Source organism: Leopardus geoffroyi, chromosome C1, assembly GCF_018350155.1.
Source record: "Leopardus geoffroyi isolate Oge1 chromosome C1, O.geoffroyi_Oge1_pat1.0, whole genome shotgun sequence".
Lineage (NCBI taxonomy): Eukaryota > Metazoa > Chordata > Mammalia > Carnivora > Felidae > Leopardus > Leopardus geoffroyi.
In genome coordinates, this window is record NC_059328.1 from 160,754,955 (window position 1) to 160,778,903 (window position 23,949).

At 37.4% G+C, this 23,949-nt stretch overlaps 2 protein-coding genes across 3 annotated transcripts in view; one reads left to right on the top strand and one right to left on the bottom strand.

Moving 5' to 3' along the window:
- The window catches only part of SLC25A12 (solute carrier family 25 member 12), a 207,081-nt gene that overhangs the window by 112,190 nt on the left and 70,942 nt on the right, over positions 1-23,949 (bottom strand). The window contains exon 1 of one of the 2 annotated variants that reach the window (XM_045480196.1): positions 9,625-9,732. The exons of the other annotated variant lie outside the window; for it this stretch is intronic. The gene's annotated coding sequence lies outside the window, so the exon portion shown is untranslated. Of the gene's footprint in view, positions 1-9,624; positions 9,733-23,949 lie in introns of those variants that run through there. 2 annotated transcript variants of the gene reach the window in all.
- HAT1 (histone acetyltransferase 1) overlaps positions 14,589-23,949 on the top strand; it is a 59,252-nt gene continuing 49,891 nt past the window's right edge. Inside the window, exons 1-2 of the mRNA XM_045480201.1 lie at positions 14,589-14,718; positions 16,916-17,020. Of these exons, the coding sequence (XP_045336157.1) occupies positions 14,604-14,718; positions 16,916-17,020 (220 nt within the window). The 5' untranslated portion in view covers positions 14,589-14,603. The remainder of the gene's footprint in view (positions 14,719-16,915; positions 17,021-23,949) is intronic.

A 23,949-nucleotide genomic window follows, 5' to 3' on the forward strand; every position in this document is an offset into this window, starting at 1 on the left:
CAATATCATTTCATCAAATACAGTAGACTCAGAGTTCTAGGTGCAAAACAGAAGCCAAGTGAGTGCAATTCAAGTTACGACAAATGGTAACAGGGGGCATGGATCACAGAGAAGCAAAGGCTTAGTAGCAGATGAGACAAATCTCCCTTTCCTTAAACATACTCGGGAACCTTAAAGGGGTGGTAGGGCATCTTGTCATACAGAATTCGATATGGCTATGAAGTTCTAATCCATCTCTTATTTTTTTAATTTTTTAAATATTTACTTATTTTTGAAAGAGAGAGAGAGACAGAGTGTGAGTGGGGGAGGGGCAGAGAGAGAGGGAGACACAGAATCTGAAGCAGGCTCCAGGTTCTGAGCTGTCTGCAGAGCCCGATGTGGGGTTTGAACTCATGAACCACGAGATCATGACCTGAGCTGAAGTCAGATGCTTAACTGACTGAGCCACCCAGGTGCCCCTCTAATCCATCTCTTAGATGCAGCATGTCTGCTACTATTGATACCTATAAGTAGGAAATATGAAGGGAACATAATTATCCCTCTCCATAAAGATCTTACAATGTATTGGGAAAACAAAACATAGGTAAAACCATTAAGTTATAATGCATATGCTTAGCTATGTAGTAAATTTCTGCAATATAGGTTTAGAAAATGAAAAAATTGGTTCAAGCTGGATAATATACAGAAGGTTTCATAGAAACTGTAATTTACTGGGGCGCCTGGGTGGCTCAGTTGGTTAAGCATCTGACTTCAGCTCAGGTCATGATCTCGCGGTCCGTGAGTTCGAGCCCCACATCAGGCTCTGTGCTGACAGCTCAGAGCCTGGAGTCTGTTTCAGATTCTGTGTCTCCTTCTCTTTCTGACCCTCCCCCGTTCATGCTGTCTCTCCCTGTCTCAAAAATAAATAAATGTTAAAAAAATAAAAATAAAAAAAAAACAGTTTCTTCTTTAAAAAAAAAAAAAAAAGAAACTGTAATTTACTACTTGTTCCTGACTTTACCATTTCTCTGTGTTCCTTGTGGAATATGTCTTATTCCCCTTATCCTTCCTTCTTCATCCACACCCTCAGTCCTAACACTTATCTCAATGCCTGACATTAGCTATCCAGGTACTAATTAAATGTTTGTTGATTATTCCTATCTGATCTCTCCACCACAAGCCATTAGTCCTTTCATATTTCCTATATTGCTTTAGTTACTCGGGCCAGAAAACTGGGTATCAGACTCTTCCTTACCCCTCACATCCGAATAGGTACCCAGTCCCTTGTTTTCCACCCCCTTCAGCACTTTTTAAAATCTCTTATCATCATTATAATAGGCTTCATTAGGCCTCTTGATTGTTCTTCCAAGCCTCTAGTTCTCCACTTTCTGACTCCTATCACTATCCTCAAATCCATTCTCCACAGTGCTGTCAAGTATTCAATCTAAAACAGAAATTAAATTTTGTCACTTCCCCATCCTTCAGTGGCTTTCTACTGACTTCAGCACAAAATCCAAACTCCTCAGTATGGTGAAGAATGGAAGCTTCCCAAACTGTTCCCTTTTAGTTAAATCTTCTATCTTACTGCTACCATACTTGTTCCTTTAGTCACAAGGATTTTAGGGCTATTTCCTTTGTGCTAATCCTTTGAGAATATTTTACTCCACATTTACTCCACACTGCATATTCTTTAAGGTACAGCTCAAGAATCTTCTTCAGAAAACAATCTTTCATCCCCTTTCCCTGACTAGGGTAGGCTTCCCTCTGTGTACAGTATTTATCACTGTGTTATAATCACTTCTTTGCTTATTGTCTTTTCCACTGGTGGCTTTCAAACTTCATTGACCCAGACATATATAGTAAAAAATACATATTTTTAATCCTAACCCCACCCAGTACACACTGAAATAAAAATTTCATGAAACAATATCTAACTTTACTATATGCAACATACTCTGGTATTTATTATTCTGTGTTAGTCTCCTTCCTTTTTTTCCTAATTCTGGTTTCAACATACTGAATTGGTTTCATGGCCCAATTTAAAAATACTGCAACAGACTGTCAACTCACATAGATTCGTGAGCATGATAGATGCTCATTATAAGTAATTAAGAAAAAGAGAAAACAAAAATCTCTGTATCTCTAGCAATTAGCACAGGGGTCGGCATATAGCATTAGTCTATAAAAATGTTTAATAAAAGAATGAATACACACTTCTGGGGCAGACCATCTTCATAAATCATCTTTTGCCCCCATCATTTCCCTTTTTTTTAATTAAAAAAAAAATTAACGTTTATTTATTATTCAGAGACAGAGAGAGACAGAGCATGACCAGGGGAGGAGCTGAGAGACAGGGAGACACAGAATGTGAAGCAGGCTCCAGGTTCTGAGCTGTCAGCAGAGAGCCTGACACGGGGCTCAAACTCACAAACTGTGAGATCATGACCTGAGATGAAGTCAGACGCTCAACCAACTGAGCCATCCAGGTGCCCCAATCACTTCCTTTTTTTAAGAATAAGAGTTTCTTACAAGACATTAAATTAAAATATAGACCTGTAAGCACAGATACAGAGACAGGAAAAACTGGAGAAGGGATTTTAAAACTGTTGAGTTTGGAGGCACCTGGGTGGCTCAGTTGGTTAAGTGTCCAACTTTTCATTTTGACTCAGGTCATGATCTCACGGTTCGTGAGACTGAGCTCCATATCTGGCTCTGTGCTGACAGCATGGAGCCTGCTTGGCATTCTCTCCCTCCATTTCTCTCTGCCCCTGTCCCGCTTTAAAAAAAAAAAAAGAAAGAAAAAAGTTTATTTATTTTTGAGAGAGAGAGAGAGAGAGAGCAAGCACAAGTAGGGGAGGACAGAGACAGAGGGAGACACAGAATCCAAACAAGGCTCTAGGCTCTGAACTGTCAGCACAGAGCCCGATGTAGGGCTTGAACCCACGAACCCATGAACTGTGGGATCAAGACCTGAGTGGAAGTTGGACACTCAACCGACTGAGCCACCCAGGTGCCCCGCCCCTGTCCCACTTACTCTTTCCCTCGCTCTCAAAATAAATAAATAAACAAAAAAAAGTTTTCAATTGTTGAGTTTAAAGGGTATAATGAGAGAGGCATGATTGCTGAAGGCCAACTGTTAGATATTTCAAAAAAAGCCCAATATGGTGAAGTTACTGAAGTCCAGGATATCTGGTCATCAGTTCCAGAGGTCAGAAATCATCTTGTAAATGACCCAAAGATCACTTAATCTAACCAAATTCACAAGATACTGATGCATAGAGGTGCCTGGGTGGCTCAGTCAATTAAGTGTCTGACTTAGGCTCAGGTCATGATCTCACGATCCGTGAGTTCGAGCCCCACATCTGGGTGTCAGGCTCTCTGCTGGCATCTCAGAGCCTGGAACCTGCTTCATATTTTGTGTCTCCTTCTCTCCCTCTGCCCCTTTCCTGGTCATGCTCTGTCTCTGTCTTTGTCAAAAATACATGAACATAAAAAAAGATACTGATGCATAGCTCATTTTAACTAATATTTATTACTGAGTACTTACTTTGTATCAGACAATATCCTAAGCTCAAAATACAAATCTATCCTCAAAACAACCCTGTGAAGTAGGCTTACCTCATATTATTATCTCTGTTTCAAAGATGAGGAAACTGAGACTGAGACGTGTAGTTACTTCTCCAAAGTTAAACAGGTAATAAGTGTAATAAAAAGGTTAGTAAAAAGATTGTGATAAAAATCTTGCAAAAAATCTCTCAAAAAGCAGAGCAATACACAAAGAAAAGGAGGAAAGATATTTAAATATGGAGAACTAATCCAAGGAGCCCAATAATTGATTATCAAGTGTTCCACAAAAAATTGAGTTTTAAAAGGATAGGAGAAAAATCAGATAAACAAATAAGAGAATTTTCCATATCCAAAAGATGGAGTTTTGAGTCTCAAACTGTCCTCTGTGTATCCAGAATGGATGAAAAAGTTTCAATACCAAGGCACATTTTGAAATATCAGAACATTAGAGGTAAAAAGGGTAGCCAGAAATACAGCTCCATGAGCCAAGAGGAAGAGGTGAAAATGGCCCCTGTCACTATCACACCAAATAATCCACAGGAGAAATTTCTGCCTCCCTTCCCCACAGCTTTGGGCTCATGGATTTTGAGGTCCTGTATCCAAGGGAGGAATGCTTCCATCAGGAAATACCACCAAGGTTCAGATGAATTAGAAATTAATACTGCCCCCTGGCCATTTGGGGCTTCTCAAACTGCAGAATTAAAGGCAGGAAGGGGTCACCATAGCCATGTGGTGATTAATTCCAATCATCAAAGCGAAACTAAATGATGAGACAAGGATGACTATGTCCAAAACCCAGCTGAGGCAACTCTATAGCCAACCCAACAAAGATAAGTCTATACTGGACTCAGATCATTTGGGAATTAAGGGTTAGGCACTGCACTAGATATAGAATTAGATCCAGTTAAGGTGCTCAGAGGGATAAGGGAGCATGTAATGAAGGACTGAAAAAGAAGTTATTAGTAGTTTAGGCCTCATGGGCACCTACAGAAGGAGGATTCAATAGCAGCTACACTATATTATTCTTACTCCCCATTCTACCCCACATTATATGAAGAGCATTGGCATTGGCTAGCATTTTAAACCCCATCATCCTGTGATTATATGATGACTGATAGGTCTATGTGTGCCCATTGTGTTGGGGACAATGATTGTCATACAAGGGATGATACATGAATTTCTTACAGTACAAATTACACAGGAAGATATTGGGGCTTGAATTGCTTTTGCAGTATTCCATCTAAAGGAGAGACCTACTAACAAAGGAGACAAAAGCAGTGAGGAGCCAGAGTTTCCTTTTCAGGGAATTGGTATAAAACAGAGGCCCCTTGGGGCACCTGGGTGGCTCAGTGGGTTAAGCGTCCGACTTTGGCTCAGGTCATGATCTCGCGGTCCCTGGGTTTGAGCCCCGCATCGGGCTCTGTGCTGACAGCTCAGAGCCTGGAGCCTGTTTCAGATTCTGTGTCTCCCTCTTTCTCTGACCCTCCCCTGATCATGCTCTCTCTCTGTCTCAAAAATAAATAAATGTTAAAAAAATTAAAATTAAAATTAAAAATAAATAAATAAATAAATAAATAAATAAATAAATAAAACAGAAGCCCCTTTCAGAAGCCCACTGAATAAATTAAGAATGCATGCTATTTGAGAGACGGGGCACCGATGGCAGTCATTGTCAACTAAAGAAGCAGGGATGACCAAAACAGAGTAGTTAAGTAGCAAGATTCATTTCTACTCTCTTCCTACTTCTAGCCAACACCAGAAGAGTTCGCGTTGAGAAGGAAAGAGGAAAAAATATACTAGAACCAACCAGGCATTCCCCAACCTAATTTTTAGGGGTTTAAAGAAGGAGAATGACTGAAAAATTGACTATACTCCTTTCCTCATTTCAAGTCCCCATGGCTATAAGTCTAGATAGCAATGGAGGAGGTTTCAAAACAACGAAGTTTTGGGGCACCTGAGTGGCTCAGTTGAGTGTCCAACTTCGGCTCAGGTCATGATCTCACAGTTCACAAGTTTGAGCCCCATGTCGGGTTCTGTGCTGACAGCTCAGAGTCTGGAGCCTGTTTCAGATTCTGTGTCTCCATTTCTCTCTGCCCCTCCCCCCCCCCCCCCCCCCCCCACCGCCCGCAGTCTGTCTCTTTCTCAAAAATAAATAAACATTAAAAAAATAATTAAAAAAATAAAACACCAAAGTTTTAACTAGGATAGGCTAGACTCTGAATAACTCAAAAATTTTGTAAATGTTTATTTATTATTTATTTTGAGAGAGAGAGGGAGAGAATGAGCAGGGGAGGGGCAGAGAAAGGGAGAGAAAGAATCCCAAGCAGGTTCCACACTGCCAGCAGAGCCCAACGCCAGTGGAGCCTGACTCACGAACCGAACCGTTGAATTCATGACCTAAGCCAAACGACAGATGCTTAACCAACTGAGCCACCCAGGTGCCCCTAGACTTTGAATAACTTAAAAGAGCAGAAAATGTACTCTAGGAAAACATAATACAGTAGAGCGATGACTAGAGAAAAATAAAGCATTTTAGTACCTACCCCAAACAACTTCAGATTCCTTAGTAACTTGGTCACATAAAAGAAATAGTAGTATGTAGTTTATGATATAATGTTAAGTGGATGAATCAGAACTTAAAATTGTATGTATGTGGCAACTACAATTGTACGAGTAATCTGAATATATTAAACAATGCCTGGAGAAAATAATTGAGTTTTCCCTAAATCACAATTTTTCATAGGGTCAGCAATGATCATATATCTAACCAAACCTACTATTACATTTTTTTTTTTGCCACCTATTTGTTTTAAGAAGTAAAATAAGTTTATTTTGTAAGATTGCTTTTCATAAATCCATGTTGGATGATAGATACTTGGCCACCCTCTGTGGACTTGTAAATTATGATTTTCTGGTTTTTGTTTTTTGGTTTTTTGGTTGTTATTGTTTTTCAAAGATTAACACCATAGTATTTCAAAGAAGAAGACTAAACAAAGTGTGGTCTCTCAGTTCTTCCCTTTTCCATTAAAATTTGAGTATTATGCTTGAGTTTTTCCATTATCTGCAATCATTCTAGTTTGCAGGGAGTCCATACATATAATTGTTAATAGCACAGATATTTCAGAGAACATGTCTTTGAGTCCTCTAGTGAAGATTCCTTTAGGCCCACCTGATGTGAAATCATCCACCCTAACCTATTCTATCTCTGACTCCAATTTCTACAGCATCATTGGTAATATTTGTATGAGGACTCTAATTTATGAAGTCTTCCTCTCACATTGGAATATTTTAGGACACTGGAGCAGGGTGAGAATATCCTGGAATTATTTACAGCATATTGATCTATACTAGGAATGCCCTTACCCCTTTTTAACCCAATCCTGGTAAGAGATAAAAAGTTTATGGCTATCTTTTTAAAATATCAACCCCATATGATCCCAATGGAAAATATATATGAACTAGATAGCATAAAAGTAAAGTAAGGCTCACCAAAGAATCACCTTTCAAATTACAGCTTATGTTCTTATCTGTTATAATTATGATTTAGATAAGTACTCAGCTACCTTTAATAAATGGATAAGGTGTTGTAATACACTAAATACATAACTATGCAATTTTCATTTGTGCTTAGATATGGGCTCATATACCAAAAAATCTCCTAATAGTATATAAAATGTCATTTGGCATTTAAACACATTGTCTAATTTCTTTTGCTTAACACAAAGCAAAGCAAAACCTAAGATAATTAAATTATATTGATGCTATTTGAAAGAATTGGACATTTGTCATCTCCCTGCTGCAGTCCTTCTGTGCATTTTGATGAAAAGAACAATATAAAGTTCAAAATCTGAGAATAAAAGAACTTGAAAGTCTACTTGAAAAGGAAAAATAGCAAAAATCTTTACTAAATGAAAGAAACATACAATTTAGCTCAGCAAGGCTTCTACATATCCAAGGACAACGTAGATGTGCAGCCACAATTTTTTGAAAAGAAAATGTCTTCCCGGCCTGTCTTGTGATTCTTGCATAATAAAACTTACATAAAACAAAATGTTGTAACTACTTGTTAATATTTTAAAATATTTTAGGAACCCCTTGCAATTGTTCTTACAACTTTTTTTTAAATAGAATTTTTCATTTCTCCAAGTATTTGTCCTTAAATAAGGATATTACATATAATTTTTTAAAGTCAATATTCGGATTTTTAGATAAGAATTCATAAAATGAAAATGCAATAAATTATAATAAATAGATAATTCCAGTATTACAATAAATAGATAATTCTATTTACATAGGAATTGTCCTTAAAGGCCAGGCAGAGAGGGGAGGGAGATAAACCTGAGCATGGGCCTAAAGAAGAGGGGATATAGGCAAGCTTAAATATTAATGTATTCAATACAAGACTTTCTCTGAATAAAAATCTTTCATAAATGGTAAAAGAATTTGTTCTCACTTCAAGTAAGAACTCAGAGATGAAGATAATATTCTTCCAGCCCTGGAGGAGTTATCAATAAGAGGTAAATAAGCTTAAGAGAGGAGAAGGTGATGATTCATAATTATCCCCTAGGAGGACAGATCAGAAAGTGAGGCAATCTTTCTGTGATAAGTAGGCCTACCTTGGTGATGAACACAGCAGGCCCCAGATATAGCAGGCCTCAATGGAGCCAACTGGAGAGAAGTGAGAGACGACTATAAAAGCCTCACTTGGGGTGAAATGTGGGGCTGCTGCGGGGAACAGCATGCGCTCACTCCTGTTTGTTGTGGGAAACCCAGGGAGGAAAAGGAGGAAGGATGTTATATCCACTGGTCCACTTACCCAATACCTCTCTTTGACTCTGTAAGTGTATTCCTAATAGGACCTGGGTTTGGGGAGATGGCAGCCTACATCTAGTGTCTGAATGTCTGGGTGCTCAACTGATTGAAGGATAGAGATGGAAGTATAGAGGAGGAGGGTAAGCTGCTCATGAGGAATAGCTAGGCCTTCTTAGAGCTCTGTGAGAAAGCTCAAATCTGGGTTAAAATTCTCTGGGGAAAACCAGGGCTACTGATGATCTGGGCTTGTCTACAAGAATACATGTGCCCCAGAGAATCTTGTCTTTGGAGCCACTGTACTAGGGATAAACATACTCTGGTAAAAGATCATCTCCTGGCAATTGTGTCGATTACCCGCCTTAGGCCAGAGCTACTCCCTGGTGACATCCAAAGAACAATTTAATAAGGAAAGGCCTGTAGTATACACATGTTGGCAGGATGAGTTGAACATGAATAAGGTGGTTTGTAGTCTTTGATTCTAATCACATGCTGAAGGATGTTTTAAAGCAAAGAAACTTAGCAGTTTCCAATCTCAAGAACCATGAATTGCTGGAACAAAAGCGGAAGCATAGTTGTTTTGTGGAGAAATGATGTTCTTGATAGTATTACACAAAATCATTTAAAATAAACACTTAACGGGTATCAGTCATGAGCCAGACACGGTGACTTTCTTTCCAAAGTAAAGTATTTCATGAAAGAAATTAACCCTTTCAACATCAAGAATGGGAAGAAGAAAACCCAGAAAAACATAGGATCAAACTGAGAGTTGGGCCACAGTATCACCTCTATCAGTAACTCACTGAGAAACCTTAAAGAAGAGTGTGGGATGAAGTCAGGGATTTTCAGGGGTGCACAGGTGGCTTACCTAGGTGGAATATATTAAAAATTAGTATTCATATTCTTTTTTGTCTAAAAAACAATAAGTTAACAATAGTAATATTTAATATAGGAATGAAGGGTGACAAAAATATATTAGATATACGTTTATATGGAGATACATACACAAATTTTTATGCGTATATATACCAAATTAAAAAGATGGCAATGACTAGATTATCTGATTTCTAAAATCACTTTGCTCTAAAGTTCTGATTCTACATTATTCAAAGTACTTTAGTTTCTCTTAAACCACATCTAAAAATCACACCATATCTATAATAACATAAACTTCCCCATATACAATATACAAAATTAAATCTTACAAAGATATGAAAAAGTAAACATTTTATTAAACACATCCTAGCCCTACCAACACACCCTTCTTACCTGATGAAGCAGGTTCTCTCTGTATTATATGATGCCAGTTGGCATGACCCTTTCGTCCTCTTAGCTCATTCAAGAGACTGGCAAAGGGATTCTCTGAGAGCCCTGTGTTGATGAGATTAATGACAAACTTAAAGTCTGGATTCTCTCTAGGAAAATTTTCAGAATTCTTTTAATTTTACTAATTTGCACAGCCACTAGTTTGTTTCGTTTGTTGATAACTGTATATATATATATTTTTTTTTTTAGTTTATATTTTTTATTTTATAATTCTTTTAATTAACAAGTTAAAAATATTAAGAATCAATAATATATATTGTTGATAACAATATATATATTTTAGTTTATAATTATGTTTTATTTTATAATTCTTTTAACGGATAGATTTATGAACTAAACATTTAATTCACAGTATTATATAACTGGTATAAAAGCTACTCACTTTGTGTGCCCAGATGATAGCAAGTTAAGAGTCTGACTGTGCATAGTAATAGGGATAAATAGATCAAAAGGTGAAAACAAGTCCATTAAAATGTCAGCTTTGGGGCTCCTGAGTGGCTCAGTGGGTTAAGCATACAACTCATGATTTCGGCTTGGGTCATGATCTCGGGTTTGTGGGATTGAGCCCCGTGTAGGGCTCTGTGCTGGCAGCGTGGACCCTGCTTGGGATTCTCTTTCTCCCTCTTTCACTGCCCCCTCTACCCTGTGCACGTGCTCTATCTCTCCCTCTTGCTCTCTCAAACCAAATAAACATTAAAAAAAAATGACAGCTTTCACAATTAAGTAAATATACTTAACACTACTAAAATGCATGTTTAAAAATCATTAAAATGTTCAATTTTATGTGTTTTATACCGGTCAAAAAAAAAAAAAAAAAAGACAAGGACTGAAATAATATATCATTTTAAAATGAATATTCTAGTCATAAGTTTTCATTTTATTTGTTTAATATCTAAGTAGCTTTGATAGAGTTTCCTTCACCTTCCCCCTACCCTGAAGCTTTCCACATTAATAAACAACCCAAAACAAGATCAAACAAATTTAAGACAGGGGAATAATGGTCATTTTTTTGTTAGCTAAAATTGAAAAAAAATGTATGAAACAGCATTTTAACTATGCAATGTGAAATATCTTAGGCCTTATTGTATTACCCTAAGTAGACACACATAATTAATGCTATTTTTAGAAATTATAGTTTCAAAAAATGAAGCATGTGTCGCTGGTTGGTCATTTCATAAACAAGTATAATAAATTATAGTGCTCTTTCCTCATTCTGATCAATATTTGCTTGTAAATAATGACAGAATGCAAAGGTAGAAATAGTGACTTTCAACTGTTCCTTGTTTCAGTTAAGCTGCTTCTCTTTGATTCTGTGTATCACAATTCATAGAATGCAAAGAAGAGGGTAAGAGTTAGCACATATGTCTAAAAACCCTCAAAAAGGTTAGTAAGTTTCTAATTATGAAAGAAACTAATATAACCTCATTAAAAGAAGCAAACAGTATTTTTTAAAAATTCCTCATTAATTCTCTTCAAACTTTCCCTTCTACAGGCAGTCACAGTTAACCTTGTTAGGTATGTTTATATCAAAATACACTTCTTTGTATAAATAACATAACATTATAATGTTATGTAACTTAGTTTTTAACCTATTATATACTAGATATTCTCCCATGTCAGTACATATTAACCAGCCCCTTTTGATGAATGTTTAGGCTATTTCCAATTTCTCAATAAAATTAATGCTATATTGAACATCTTTGTTCATACATCTTTGCATTCTTATGCAAACAATTTTGTAGACAAATGTTTGTAAGTGGAACTTCTACCTCAAAATATATACAAATTTTAAAAAATGTACAAATTAAAATTTTTGTTAAATTTGTTAAAATTGTAAAATTGCTTCTTAAAAAGTACTAGTTCATACATCTATGGCTAGTGTATGAGAGTTACAAAATGGAGTGTGCAAATTGTTGGTAATGTACGTCTTTAAGTTACTATTCTAATAGTAGTTTTCGATATGAGCTTATCTATTTTTATTTTAACTCATAAGAAAGTCAAGTAGGCGGGTAGGGCATTCTAAATAATTGCTCTGGGAATTGAAACTCATTGCCTCCCTCCCCTCCCAATAAGCACTATGAACCAAACAAATGAGTTGACTAGCTGTTGTTACTACCTGTAGAGAAGTATACATTTTGAAATAAAGACTTATTAAATATCTGCATTTTCGGGGCGCCTGGGTGGCGCAGTCGGTTGGGCGTCCGACTTCAACCAGGTGACGATCTCGCGGTCCGTGAGTTCGAGCCCCGCGTCAGGCTCTGGGCTGATGGCTCAGAGCCTGGAGCCTGTTTCCGATTCTGTGTCTCCCTCTCTCTCTGCCCCTCCCCCGTTCATGCTCTGTCTCTCTCTGTCCCAAAAATAAATAAACGTTGAAAAAAAAAAATTAAAAAAAAAAAATCTGCATTTTCTTTTAGATTTCATATTTCTTATACCCACTTTCTGATGTCCATCACTTTAATACCATGTTTTTTAAAAAAAATCTCTTCTGGAGGTTTCTTTGTTTGTTTCTTTCTTTCTTTTTTAATTATTTTTTTAATGTTTATTTATCCTTCAGACAGAGACAGAACGTGAACAGGGGAGGGGCAGAGAGAGGGAGACACAGAATTTGAAACAGGCTCCAGGCTCTCAGCTGTCAGCACAGAGCCCGACGGAGCTCCAACCCACAAACTGTGAGATTATGACCTGAGACGAAGTTGGACACTTAACCGACTGAGCCACCCAGGCACCCCTCTTCTGGAGGTTTCAAGACAGGATGCCAAAATTTACTAGTCCATATGCACTTGAATCTATATCAAACATACAGTTGCTAGTTCATTCCTAATAGTGCAATATGGCCTTTTTCTTTGGAGAAAAATGCCTTTTCTGAACCTCCTATTCTAGAATAAATATTAACATACCAATATCATCTCATATTAACATATAATTTTAGAGTTTACAAACCTCTTTCATAAATATTGTTCCATTTCATTTTCACAACCAAGGTGTGGTAACTGGGAAGGTATTATCTCCACTTAATAAATGAAACAGGTCCCACAATCATGAAGCAGTAGAACTGAGACTAGTAGAGCACTGAACTGTCCACACCCCTCTGTTGCCTCTTATATATGTATAAGGACAGCATATTCCTTTTGCAGAAATTTTACTCCATGGTGGTAACATTCACCCAATAAATTCCCTTTATAACAAGGTAAAAGATAAATTTAAAAAAGAGGGGGAAAAACCCTGCAAAAGAAGAAAATACCTTTCTCCTTTTTGGTAATGTTACTACTACCTTTCTGAAGGAAGTCATTCTTTTTACTTTTAGGTAAACTGTACCTCAACATGTGTTCTGTGGCAGTGTAATAAATATGTGTGAACAATTCTAAGACAAGGACAATTTAAAAATGTAACCTCAATTTTGCAAGTAGATCATACTAAATGCTAGTCAAACAATATATGTTTCATTGTATTTCTAATTCACATTCATCTTATTTCTTATTCATATTTATCATATATAGGTTTCACTGTATTTTTTCTCTACAACCATAAAGTCACAGGACTAATCCATTTCAGATTTTATTTTCTTATTATAAGGATAATTGCTGGTCAGCTATTGGCTGATCTACAAATAAGGTGGTTTTGTAAAGGAATGAGCCTTGTCATTTTGAAAAAATGATTATTAAAAAAAGATTGTTTTCCTTTTTTGATCCATAATGTCATTAATGGCAGATTTCAGTTTCCTTCTTAACATCATGATCATAATTTCTTGTGTTTCATTTAGATGTAAAGAAGGATCCAAGCATTCTTGGTACCTTTTCTGATCTTTATCTTCAAGAAGGCCATCTCCATGCAGTTGAACAAATACTGGGCTGAGTATCTGGAGAACCTGACTCTAAGGTAGGCTGTATACTGAGTGTGAACTTGGGGCAATTTCTCTTTTCTGGGCTTTAATGTCTTTATCACTAAAATGAGAGGATGTATTAGTTATAGACTATCATCCCAAGGGTCCATCTTAGCTTTCGCAGTATCATTGTAAAACCTATTAAACAACATTTGTTCAGACAAGACATTCTAGTGTTTTAGACAACATTGTGGGACTATTTGTAGATACCTAAATAATGATTTATCTTCTGGGACGAAAGGTTTCAGCAATTATGAAATACTAGCAAGTACTATGGCCCAAATCAGGAAGCATCCTGTGCGGTGGTTCAGGCCACTAGAGTTTGAGGTATTATTAGGTAACAATTTCAGCGGCAGAGTACCTCAACGTTACAATATATACTGTTTAAACACATGAGAAAAGAAAAACGAAGTTAAACAAGAATTTAGGGCAAAAATAGAAACAAATAGGGGCACCTGGGTGGCTCAGTCGGTTAGGCCTCCAACTTTGGCTAGGGTCATGATTTCACAGCTTGTGGGTTCTGACCCCAACGGGATCTGTGCTGACACCTCAGAGCCTGGAGCCTGCTTCAGATTCTCTCTCTCTCTGTCCCTCCCCAACTCGCGCTCTGTCTCTCAAACATAAACATTAGAAAAAAAATTTTTTTCAAATAGAAGCAAATAATTGTAAATTTCTCCCGCGAATGCAACTCAAACCCTACATTTTACCTACATAAACCTAGGCCTTAGGTGTTGGTGCAGGCCAAAGGGGAAGTTTCTCTACCCATCTCTGAAACGTCGCTGGGGGGAACAGAAAACAGCTATATGGTATTTATATCATTCAAATCCAACCTAAAAGAAACTGTCCTCGTGCCGGCCAGCGAGCATCTTAACACGTTAGGTCCCTTATGCGGCCTCCACCTCCGGCTCAGGCCTGCAAAGCTGCTGACCGCGCTTGCGGTGGCTAGGCAACGGTCGGAGCATTCCCCGCGGTGTCAGCCCCTCCTCTTGGGGTGCATCCACCGCCCTGCGCCTCGAATCTCCTTCTCTCATTGGCTAGCGACATGCCAGAGGTGGGTGGGGGAAATGCGTCAGACAACGAGCTCACTTCCGGCCAGGGAGCGCGCGGGTTGATTCGTCCTTCCTCAGCCGCGGGTGCTCGCAGCTCGGAAATGGCGGGTAAGTTCCCGGGAAAAGTTTACCAAGGGGAGGGGGCGGGCAGGTTTGGGAAAGAACGCCGAGACCGTGGTGACAGTGCCCGCCTGGAACTTTCGGGCACCAGCCTGGGTTCCAGAAGGCTTCCTTCAGCCTGGAAGCACGGAACTCTCACCCCAGCTCCTTGTCGGCCGAGGTTCGTGCCCCCACCCCCAACTACTCGGGGTTCTGCGGCTTCTGCGAAGAACTCGGCCCCGGCGGAGGGCTGAGGAAGCCGGGGGAAGGCGTCGCGATTTGGGCTTGTAAGGTGCTAGATGTCTTGAGGCCTGTTAATCTCCTCGTTGCTTCTTCCCCACTGCTGCCTCAGCCACAGTAGTCTGGTTCTGTTCCCGCCAGCTGATTTTAATGCTCAGATCTTCCTCTTCCAGGTCTCCCTCCACCTTCCTTCCACTACAGTCAACTTCTGAGCTAGCGCAGTTCTGCCTTGCCCTGCGTTAGGGCTCTCACTTGAATCTTGACTTCGTAATCGTTTTTCTTAATCTCTCGCGTTTAATATTCCTAGGCTCGATTTAGATTTCCTTTGAGAAAGAGTTTCTCGCTTTCTTCCTTCATCTAAACTTCTCTTAGTATTCTTTCTACACTATAATTCTCGTGTTCATTTTATTCTGTTTTCTTTATTTAGTCTCTTTAGTTTACAACATTTAATGACTAGTAATTGCTATTTTTTACATGTATTAAGCCTATTTTGGTGTGGTTTTCCAATTACATATTTTTTGAAGTGAAGGGACAGTTTCTACTTTTATCTTTTCCCGCTGTCTTCATAGTTGTCTTACTACACTTTTATGGATGTGCTGGATAGACAGGCTATCACGTGAACGCTACAGATATTTAAGGAAGGACTGTTCTACCAGATAGTGACTGTGGGATTTTGGGGGTACACTGGTGCCATAAAAGAGGGGGACCATATGTATTATGTATGGTGTGCATATAGTAAGAATTACACCTAAATTTGAATCTCTGCTTCACCACTTAATAGTTGGGCGCCTTTAAGCAATTAAACCTTTCTTTCTAATCCTGAGCTTTTGAATATGAAATGGGACTGATAGAGTATTTACTTGTCTAAGAGATTGTGGGGATTAAGCCAAAGTATGATTTCACAAGTTAGATTTTGTTGCTTGCGTTGTATATAATTCCCTTGAAGTGAGTTCTGTTGTCTCAGTTTCATAGGTTAGGGTCTGAGGAGTCAAGTGCTCTAGTTCTAGTTCACAGATCCAGTAAGTGGTGAAGACTGGATTTGATTCTAGGAATTCTGACTCCAGACCATTAATCTGTAGTGCCTGAAATGTTCCCCCCATTTTCTGTGTCTGATGTCTCAACCACTTGTTAAAGTTTATGGCGTGTCATTGTACTTTTCTTTTGTTTCTGCTAATGACTTCTTTTTTCCTGAATTTTTACTAATTTTTATGTTCATTATGTCAGGAGATTTATTGTCATCTTTGCTTGACAGTTTACTTTGATAATGATTGCTTTCATTTTTAATTATTACATGTATTGATGGGTGCCCACGTTGTAGTAAAAACCATTTAGCTGCCAGTAGCCCATAGTTTATGACTTTATACATATATGGTTAAAAAAAACTTCAATGCAGTTAAAATTTTCTTTCCCAACCTAATCCCCATTCCTTCTCTCTTATCCTAGAGATAACCATGGTTACCAGTTTCTTGTGTATCCTTCCTGAGATAATGTATGCATTATCAGTTGATGGTTTTTTAATAGTTGATATGAAGTACTTTGGGTAGAATTTTTCCAGTATTCGAGATGAAATGGTATTGTAATTATCAAAGGATATTCTCATTTTGTTTCTTGGTGGAGCAGTGGCATCCTTTTTATATTTTAAAAAGCCGCTTAGTTGTAAATCCTAGCAGGTAGTATGTATTAGTATTAAATATAAAGAAAGGTCAGTAGTCATTAATTTTCAGATTTACTTATTCATGTAAAGCAAGCCTAGTTCATAAGCTTCTATCTCACAAGTGATATTTCTCTTGTTTTCTAATGAGGAAGTCATATGCAGTACATTTATTTAGGAGTCTATAGGCCTTTACTTTTATGATGTTAGCATGTTTTAAATCTTACCTTTTATTCTACTTCTAATAAGAACGCTATTTGTAGGTTTGACTATTTAAACCAGTTCCAACAAGGCCTTTTAAAAACTTTCCCTTAGGATTTGGTGCTATGGAGAAATTTTTGGTTGAGTACAAGAGTGCAGTGGAGAAGAAGCTGGCAGAGTACAAATGTAACACCAACACAGCAATTGAACTAAAATTAGGTACGTATGCTATTTTGAAGTGGTATTATATATGCACTGTGTGTTCATGTATAATCTTTTTTTTTTAATTCGAAGTAGAAGTTTACGTAAGAGGAGTTGTTCATGTACATGGTTAGTTTTCTGCATGTATTGAACACATTCCGATTTTATTCAGTCTCGATTTATGTCATAGAGTGGGTAGATGTTTAAGAAGTGGCAGAGTGTACATATAGGAAGTACAGTGTGGCAAAAAATGATAGGTGTCAATGTTCTCAGACTCTTAAAAACATTTACCTTTACATTTTTCTTATAAAAATAGTAGACAGTAAGTGTTGGTGAGGATGTGGAAAAACACTTGTATGGCCAGTGGGAATGTAAAATGATGCAACTACTTTGGAAAACAGCTTGGCAAGTTCTTAAAAAGTTAGATGTACTATATGACCCAGCAATTCTACTCCTAGGTATCTATCTACTCAAGAGAAATGAAAACATATGTCCAGGGGCACCTAGATGGTTCAGTCGGTTAAGTGTCCGACTTCGGCTCAGCTCATGATCTCATGGTTTGTGAGTTCGAGCCCCGCGTCGGTCTCTGTGCTGACAGCTGGGAGCCTGGAGCCTGCTTCAGATTCTCTCTCTCTCTCTCTCTCTCTCTCTGCCCCTCCCCTGCTCACGCTCTGTCTCTCAAAAATAAGTAAACATTAAAAAAAATTTAAAAACATATATCCATACAAAAACTAGTATGTATATATTTATAGCAGCATTATTCACAGTAGCCCAAAAATGGAAACAACTGAGATCTCTGTCAACTGATAAGTGAATAAACAAAGTGTGGTATATCTATATGATGGAATAACTACTTGACAATAAAAAGGAGTAAAAGATACTACAAACACGAGAGAACTCAAAAACATTCCAAGTAAAAAAAAAATCAGATAGGGGCGCCTGGGTGGCGCAGTCGGTTAAGCGTCCGACTTCAGCCAGGTCATGATCTCGTGGTCCGTGAGTTCGAGCCCCGCGTCAGGCTCTGGGCTGGTGGCTCAGAGCCTGGAGCCTGTTTCCGATTCTGTGTCTCCCTCTCTCTCTGCCCCTCCCCCGTTCATGCTCTGTCTCTCTCTGTCCCAAAAATAAATAAACGTTGAAAAAAAAAAAAATCAGACAGAAAAAAACCTCACATACAATATGATTGTATTTATATGTATGTTTGGAAAAGGCAAATCTGTAGACAGAAGGTAGAATGGTAGTTGTCAGACTGAGTGTGAGAGAGAATGACTGCAAATAGGCATGAGATTTCTTCTGGGGACAGTGGCAATGTTTTAAAATTAGATTGTGACGGGGCGCCTGGGTGGCGCAGTCGGTTAAGCGTCCTACTTCAGCCAGGTCACGATCTCGCAGTTTGTGAGTTCGAGCCCCGCGTCGGGCTCTGGGCTGATGGCTCAGAGCCTGGAGCCTGTTTCCGATTCTGTGTCTCCCTCTCTCTCTGCCCCTCCCCCGTTCATGCTCTGTCTCTCTCTGTCCCAAAAATAAATAAACGTTGAAAAAAAAAAAATTTAAAATTAGATTGTGACAGTGGTCACACAATTCTAAATTTACTAAAAATTATAGAATTATATGCTTAAAACAAGTGTTATTGTTATGTAAATTATACCTCAATAAAGCTATTTAAAAAAATAGTTTTATGTTCATGAATTCTGGTTCCATCACATTCCATCCCTGAATATTCTTATAGTGAAGTTAATAGTACTTACTTTTACAGTGGTTGTAAAGATTAAATGAGGAGGTTAAGTACAAGTAAAGTGCATTAACAACTTGACTTTTAAAAATTCTCAATAAATATTAGCTTCCATTATTTAAAACAATACAAACATAACAAAAATATAAAGAAAGTGACAAAGAAGGTACTCTTCACTACAGAGATAATACTTACCTAGGTTTTTTTTTTTCTTCTGCATACATAGATTTATTTTTCTAAAATCAGGATCCTGTTGTAAGGATATAAGTATTGGTTTTCCATATTGGTTACTCCATTTTGCATTCCTACCAACAGTGCACATAGGTTCCAATTTCCCTACATCCTTGCCAACACTTGTTATTTTCTGTGGATTTTTTACTGTATTTTTTAAACTATTTTTTTAATTTGATAATTAACACATTTTTGATTCTAAGAAAAGTATATCCTTTGTATCTAAGTGAATCAGCCCTTATTATATATTGCAAGTATGTGTTTTTGTCATATCTTACAAAAAGGCCCTCCCTACTCTAAGATTTTAAAGTTTATCCATTGTTTCTTTTAATATTTTTGGGATTTTTTTCAAGTGCAAACTTTTGACTCTTTCCTGCTATAAGGCATGAGATAGGAATCCAGCTTTGCTTTCTCAGATGACTTAGCCAATTTTCCACCTGCCAGTTTAAGTTGTCTTTTCATTAATGATTTAAAATTGCTTTTAGCATATTAAAGTATCATAAAAATCATGTATCTTTTGTCCTTGCTCCATTAGTGTAATGCTGTTAAAAATTTTACGATCAATATATGATGTGACTAGGCCCCCCACTTGTTATTCTTTAAGAGTTTTCCTAAGTTTTCTCTAATTCTGTTTGTTCTTCTAGATGAACATTTTATCAAGTTCCAAAAAGATTTTTTGTTGATTGTTTTTTTTTTTTTACTTGAGATCCTGTCAAATTAAGTTTAATTTAGGGAGAGTCAACATCCTTACATTGTTGAGTCTTTTCTTTTTAATAGTAAGCAAGAATATTTTTCGGGATGCCTGGGTTACTCAATTGGTTAAGCATCTGACTTCAGCTCAGGTCATGATCTCACAGTTTGTGAGTTCAAGCCTCATTGCTGTCAGAGCCTGCTTGGGATCCTTAGTTCCCCTTTCTTTGCCCCTCCCCCATGTGCACCCTCTCTCTTTCTCTTTGTCTCTCCCCCAGAAATAAACACTAGGGGTGCCTGGGTGGCTCAGTCAATTAAGTGTCCAACTTTGGCTTAGGTTATGATCTTGAGGTTGGAGAGTTTGAGCCCCACGTTGGGTTCTGTGCAGACAGCTCAGAGCCTGGAGCCTACTTCAGATCCTATGTCTCCCTCTCTCTCCGTCCCTCCCCTGCTTGTGTTCTGTCTCTCTCTGTCTCTCAAAAATAAACTTTAAAAAAAAAAAAAAATTAAAAAATGTAAAAAAAAAAAAAAAAAAAAGGAATATTTTTCTATTTATTTGGGTCTTTTTTAAATGTCCATCTTTTTAAAGAGTTTTAAACTTTATAGATGGTAAACATCTCTTATTAGGTTTATTCCTAGGTATTTCATTCATGTTATTGCTATTACAAATGAGATTTTCTCTTCCACTATATGTTCTGTCTTTATTACTGTGTGAAAAAACTGTGGAAAACAATTTTTAATATATATTTATTTCCCCACTTCAAAATCCAAGTTACGTAACTCGAGTTCTACACATACATGACAGAATTAAAACTGGGTTATTTGGTCATTCTAGTTCCTTACAGTTATAGGAATAACTTGTAACCTCAAGCCAACCTTCCTTTCTCCCTCTTTTTTTTCAGCTCTCCTGTCCCAGTTCCCTCCCCTTCCACCTTGTCTGGACAAATGGTTATTGAAATCTATGTGACAGGCATTGTGCTAGACACATGGGATAACTTTAACTCTTGACTGCATACTCAGAATTCCACTAAGGTTTATCCTGAGATTCTTCCTCTCATAGAAGCTCTTGTTCACTTGGTGTGTGAGGGATTGACAGACACACTTTTTTTTCCACAGAGGTTTGGAGCTTTGGGGTAGGTTATTGTAGAAAGAGTGAATCTTTTTTTTCTGTTTCTTTTTAACCATTTTTATGTGTACAATTAGGTAGCATTAATTGTATTCATAATATTATGTGACCATTAGTGCTATCTTTTTCCAAAATTTTTTCATCACCCCAAACAGAAACTTTGTGCCTGTTAAACAGTAAATCTCCAGGGTGTCTGCGTGGCTCAGTCGGTTAAGCGTCTGACTTCGGCTCAGGTCATGATCTCGCGGTTCGTGAGTTCGAGCCCCGCATCAGGCTCTGTGCTGACAGCCCAGAGCCTAGAGCCTGTTTCAGATTCTGTGTCTCCCTCTCTCTCTGGCCCTTCCTCTCTCTCTCTCTCTCTCAAAAGTAAATAAACATTAAAAAGAATTAAAAAAAAAAAAAAAAAAAGTAAATCCCCATTCACTTTTCCCCTCCAGCCCTTGGTAACCTCTAATCTATTTTCTGTTTCTATGAATTTATCTGTTCTAGATATTTTAAGTGGTATCACAGCAGTATTTGTCCTTTTGTGTGTGGCTTATTTCACTTAGCATAATGTTTTCAATTTATTTCACTTAGCAGATATTTCATGTTGTAGCATATATCAGGACTCCAGTCCTGTTCATGGCTGAATAATATTCTATTGTGTATAGATACCACATTTTGTTTATTCATTTGTTCATGGACATTTGGGTCTTTTTTTTTTCTTTTTCAAAGTTTATTTATTTATTTTGAGAGCAAGAGATAGGAGAATTCTGAGTAGGCTCCGCAGCGTTCATTGGTGTGGAGCCCGATGTGAGGGTTGAACTCATAAAGCATGAGATCGTGACCTGAGTCAAAATCAAGAGTCGGATATGTACCTGACTGAGCCATGAAGGCTGCCCCCATCTTGATCTTTTCTACCTTTTGGCTATTGTGAATAATGGTACTATGGACGTCAGCCTACGGGTATCTGTTTGAGTCCCTATTTTCAATTCTTTTGAGTTTATAGCTACGAATAGAATTACTGAGATATGTTAATTCTATGTTTAACTTTTTGAGGAACTGCTTAGTTATTTTACATAGTAGCTGAACCATTTTACAGTCCTACCAGCAACGTACAAGGGTTCCAATTTCACCACATCGTCAGTGCTTGTTATTTTCTTTTTTTCCTTATATTATTATAGCCATCCTAATAGATGTAAAATGATATCTTACTGTGATTTTGATTTGCACTGTTCTAATGACTAAGGATGTTGAGTGTCTTTTCATGTGCTTATTTGCCATTTGTATATCTTCTTTGCAGAAGTGTCTATTCAAATCCTTTGCCTATTTTTTAATTGGGTTGTCTTTTTGGATATATTTTCTTTTTATTTTATTTTATTCTATTTTGTTCTATTTTGTTCTATTCTATTCTATTCTATTCTATTTATTTTGAGAGGGGAAGTATGAATGAGGGAGGGGCAGAGAGAGGGGAAGAGAGAGAATCCCAAGCAGGCTCCATACTGTTACTACAGAGCCAGGCGCAGGGCTTGAACTCCCAAACCGTGAGATCGTGACCTGAGCTGAAATCAGGAGTTGGACACTTAACCGACTGAGCCACCCAGGTGCCCCTGTTACGGTTTTTTTCCCAATATATTTAAAACATTTTTTTTTTATGTTTTATTTTTGAGAGAGACAGAGTGTGAGTGGGGGGAGGGGCAGAGAGAGAGGGAGACACAGAATCCAAAGCAGGCTCCAGGTTCTGAGCTTTTGGCACCGAGCCTGAGGCGGGGCTTAAACCCACAGACTGTGAGATCATAACCTGAACCGAAGTCAGACAGTTAACCTACTGAGCCACCCAGGTGCCCCTTTCAGTATATTTTAAAACCTGATAATTTTACTGGCTTCTCTTACTTTCTGGGGAGTGGCTTCAGCTGATTGTTTTTCAGGCTTATAACCATATCTGGTCATTTTCATAAATTCACTTTGTTTTTGATATACATGCCTCTTTGTTCTCTTTTCAGATTGCATTGGCAAGCACTTTCAGAACAGTGTTTAAAAATGATTACAGTCATCTGTTCCTTAATTTAATGAGAATGGTTCTAGTGTGTCTTCACTAAATATCCTTGCTTATTACTTTGAAGAGTAATTTGTCTTGTTTTGCAAAGAGTTTTTATTTAAACATCCATATTAGAATTTATCAAGTGCCATTTTGGTTTCCATGGAAATATTTGATTATATTATGTTACATGCAAATGTTACTACTACATAATATTTAATATAATAGATTTTATCATCATATCTTTGTATTTTCAACCACCCTTGCATTTCTGAAATGAATATCTTGAGGTTTTTTTAATGAATTGATGAAGACTATTTTATATTTAAATATTTTTATCTTACCACCACTTATAGATGAGATTGGTCTGTGTTTTTGTCCATTGTGCTTTCTTTTTAGAGGAGGTGAAGATCAGCTTTTGTATTTTTTGTGACTACTTTTGTGGGCCTTCCTATTTTACCACTCCCACCCTCACCAGTTTTAAAAACATTAGATTTACCTAAAGGTAAAGGCTTGAAAGAATTCACCTTAATCATGAAGAGATCTTATGCCATTTAATGCAATTTTTTTTTTTTTTACAAGTTAGATTACATTTTCAGGTTTTGTAGTTTGCATGATACATTTTTGACCCTTCCATTTATTTTTAACTTGTCATTCCTTTTAGGTATGTCTTTTATAGAGTATATACTTGAATTTGATTGCATAGTTTTTTTTACCTAATAATTTTATCTCCTTTATATTTATTGTTTGGTGCTTTTGTTACCTTATTTTTCTCTTATTTCCTTGCACTTCTCATGTAATATATATATTGTTTTCCCTGACCTCGTCATTCTCCAGTATGCTCTGTTTTAAATTCTACAAAAAAGCCATATAACCTATTATTAAAATACAGTATATTGTTAGTTCTACTGAGATTGTTTATATTTTAAGTTCATTTACCATTTGTCAAATACTGCGTTGGTCATATAGTGGTGAGCATAGCTGCCTTCCATTTGCCAAATACTCATTTAGCTATACTTATGTGGCAGAAATTTATCTGGGGATAAAAAACTGCACTGGAGATAGAGCGGTATACAAATAGTTTCTCTTTTCATGGAGCTTACATTCTGGTTATGAGAAACAGACATAAATACATGGAAAACTGATTTGTGTTATGG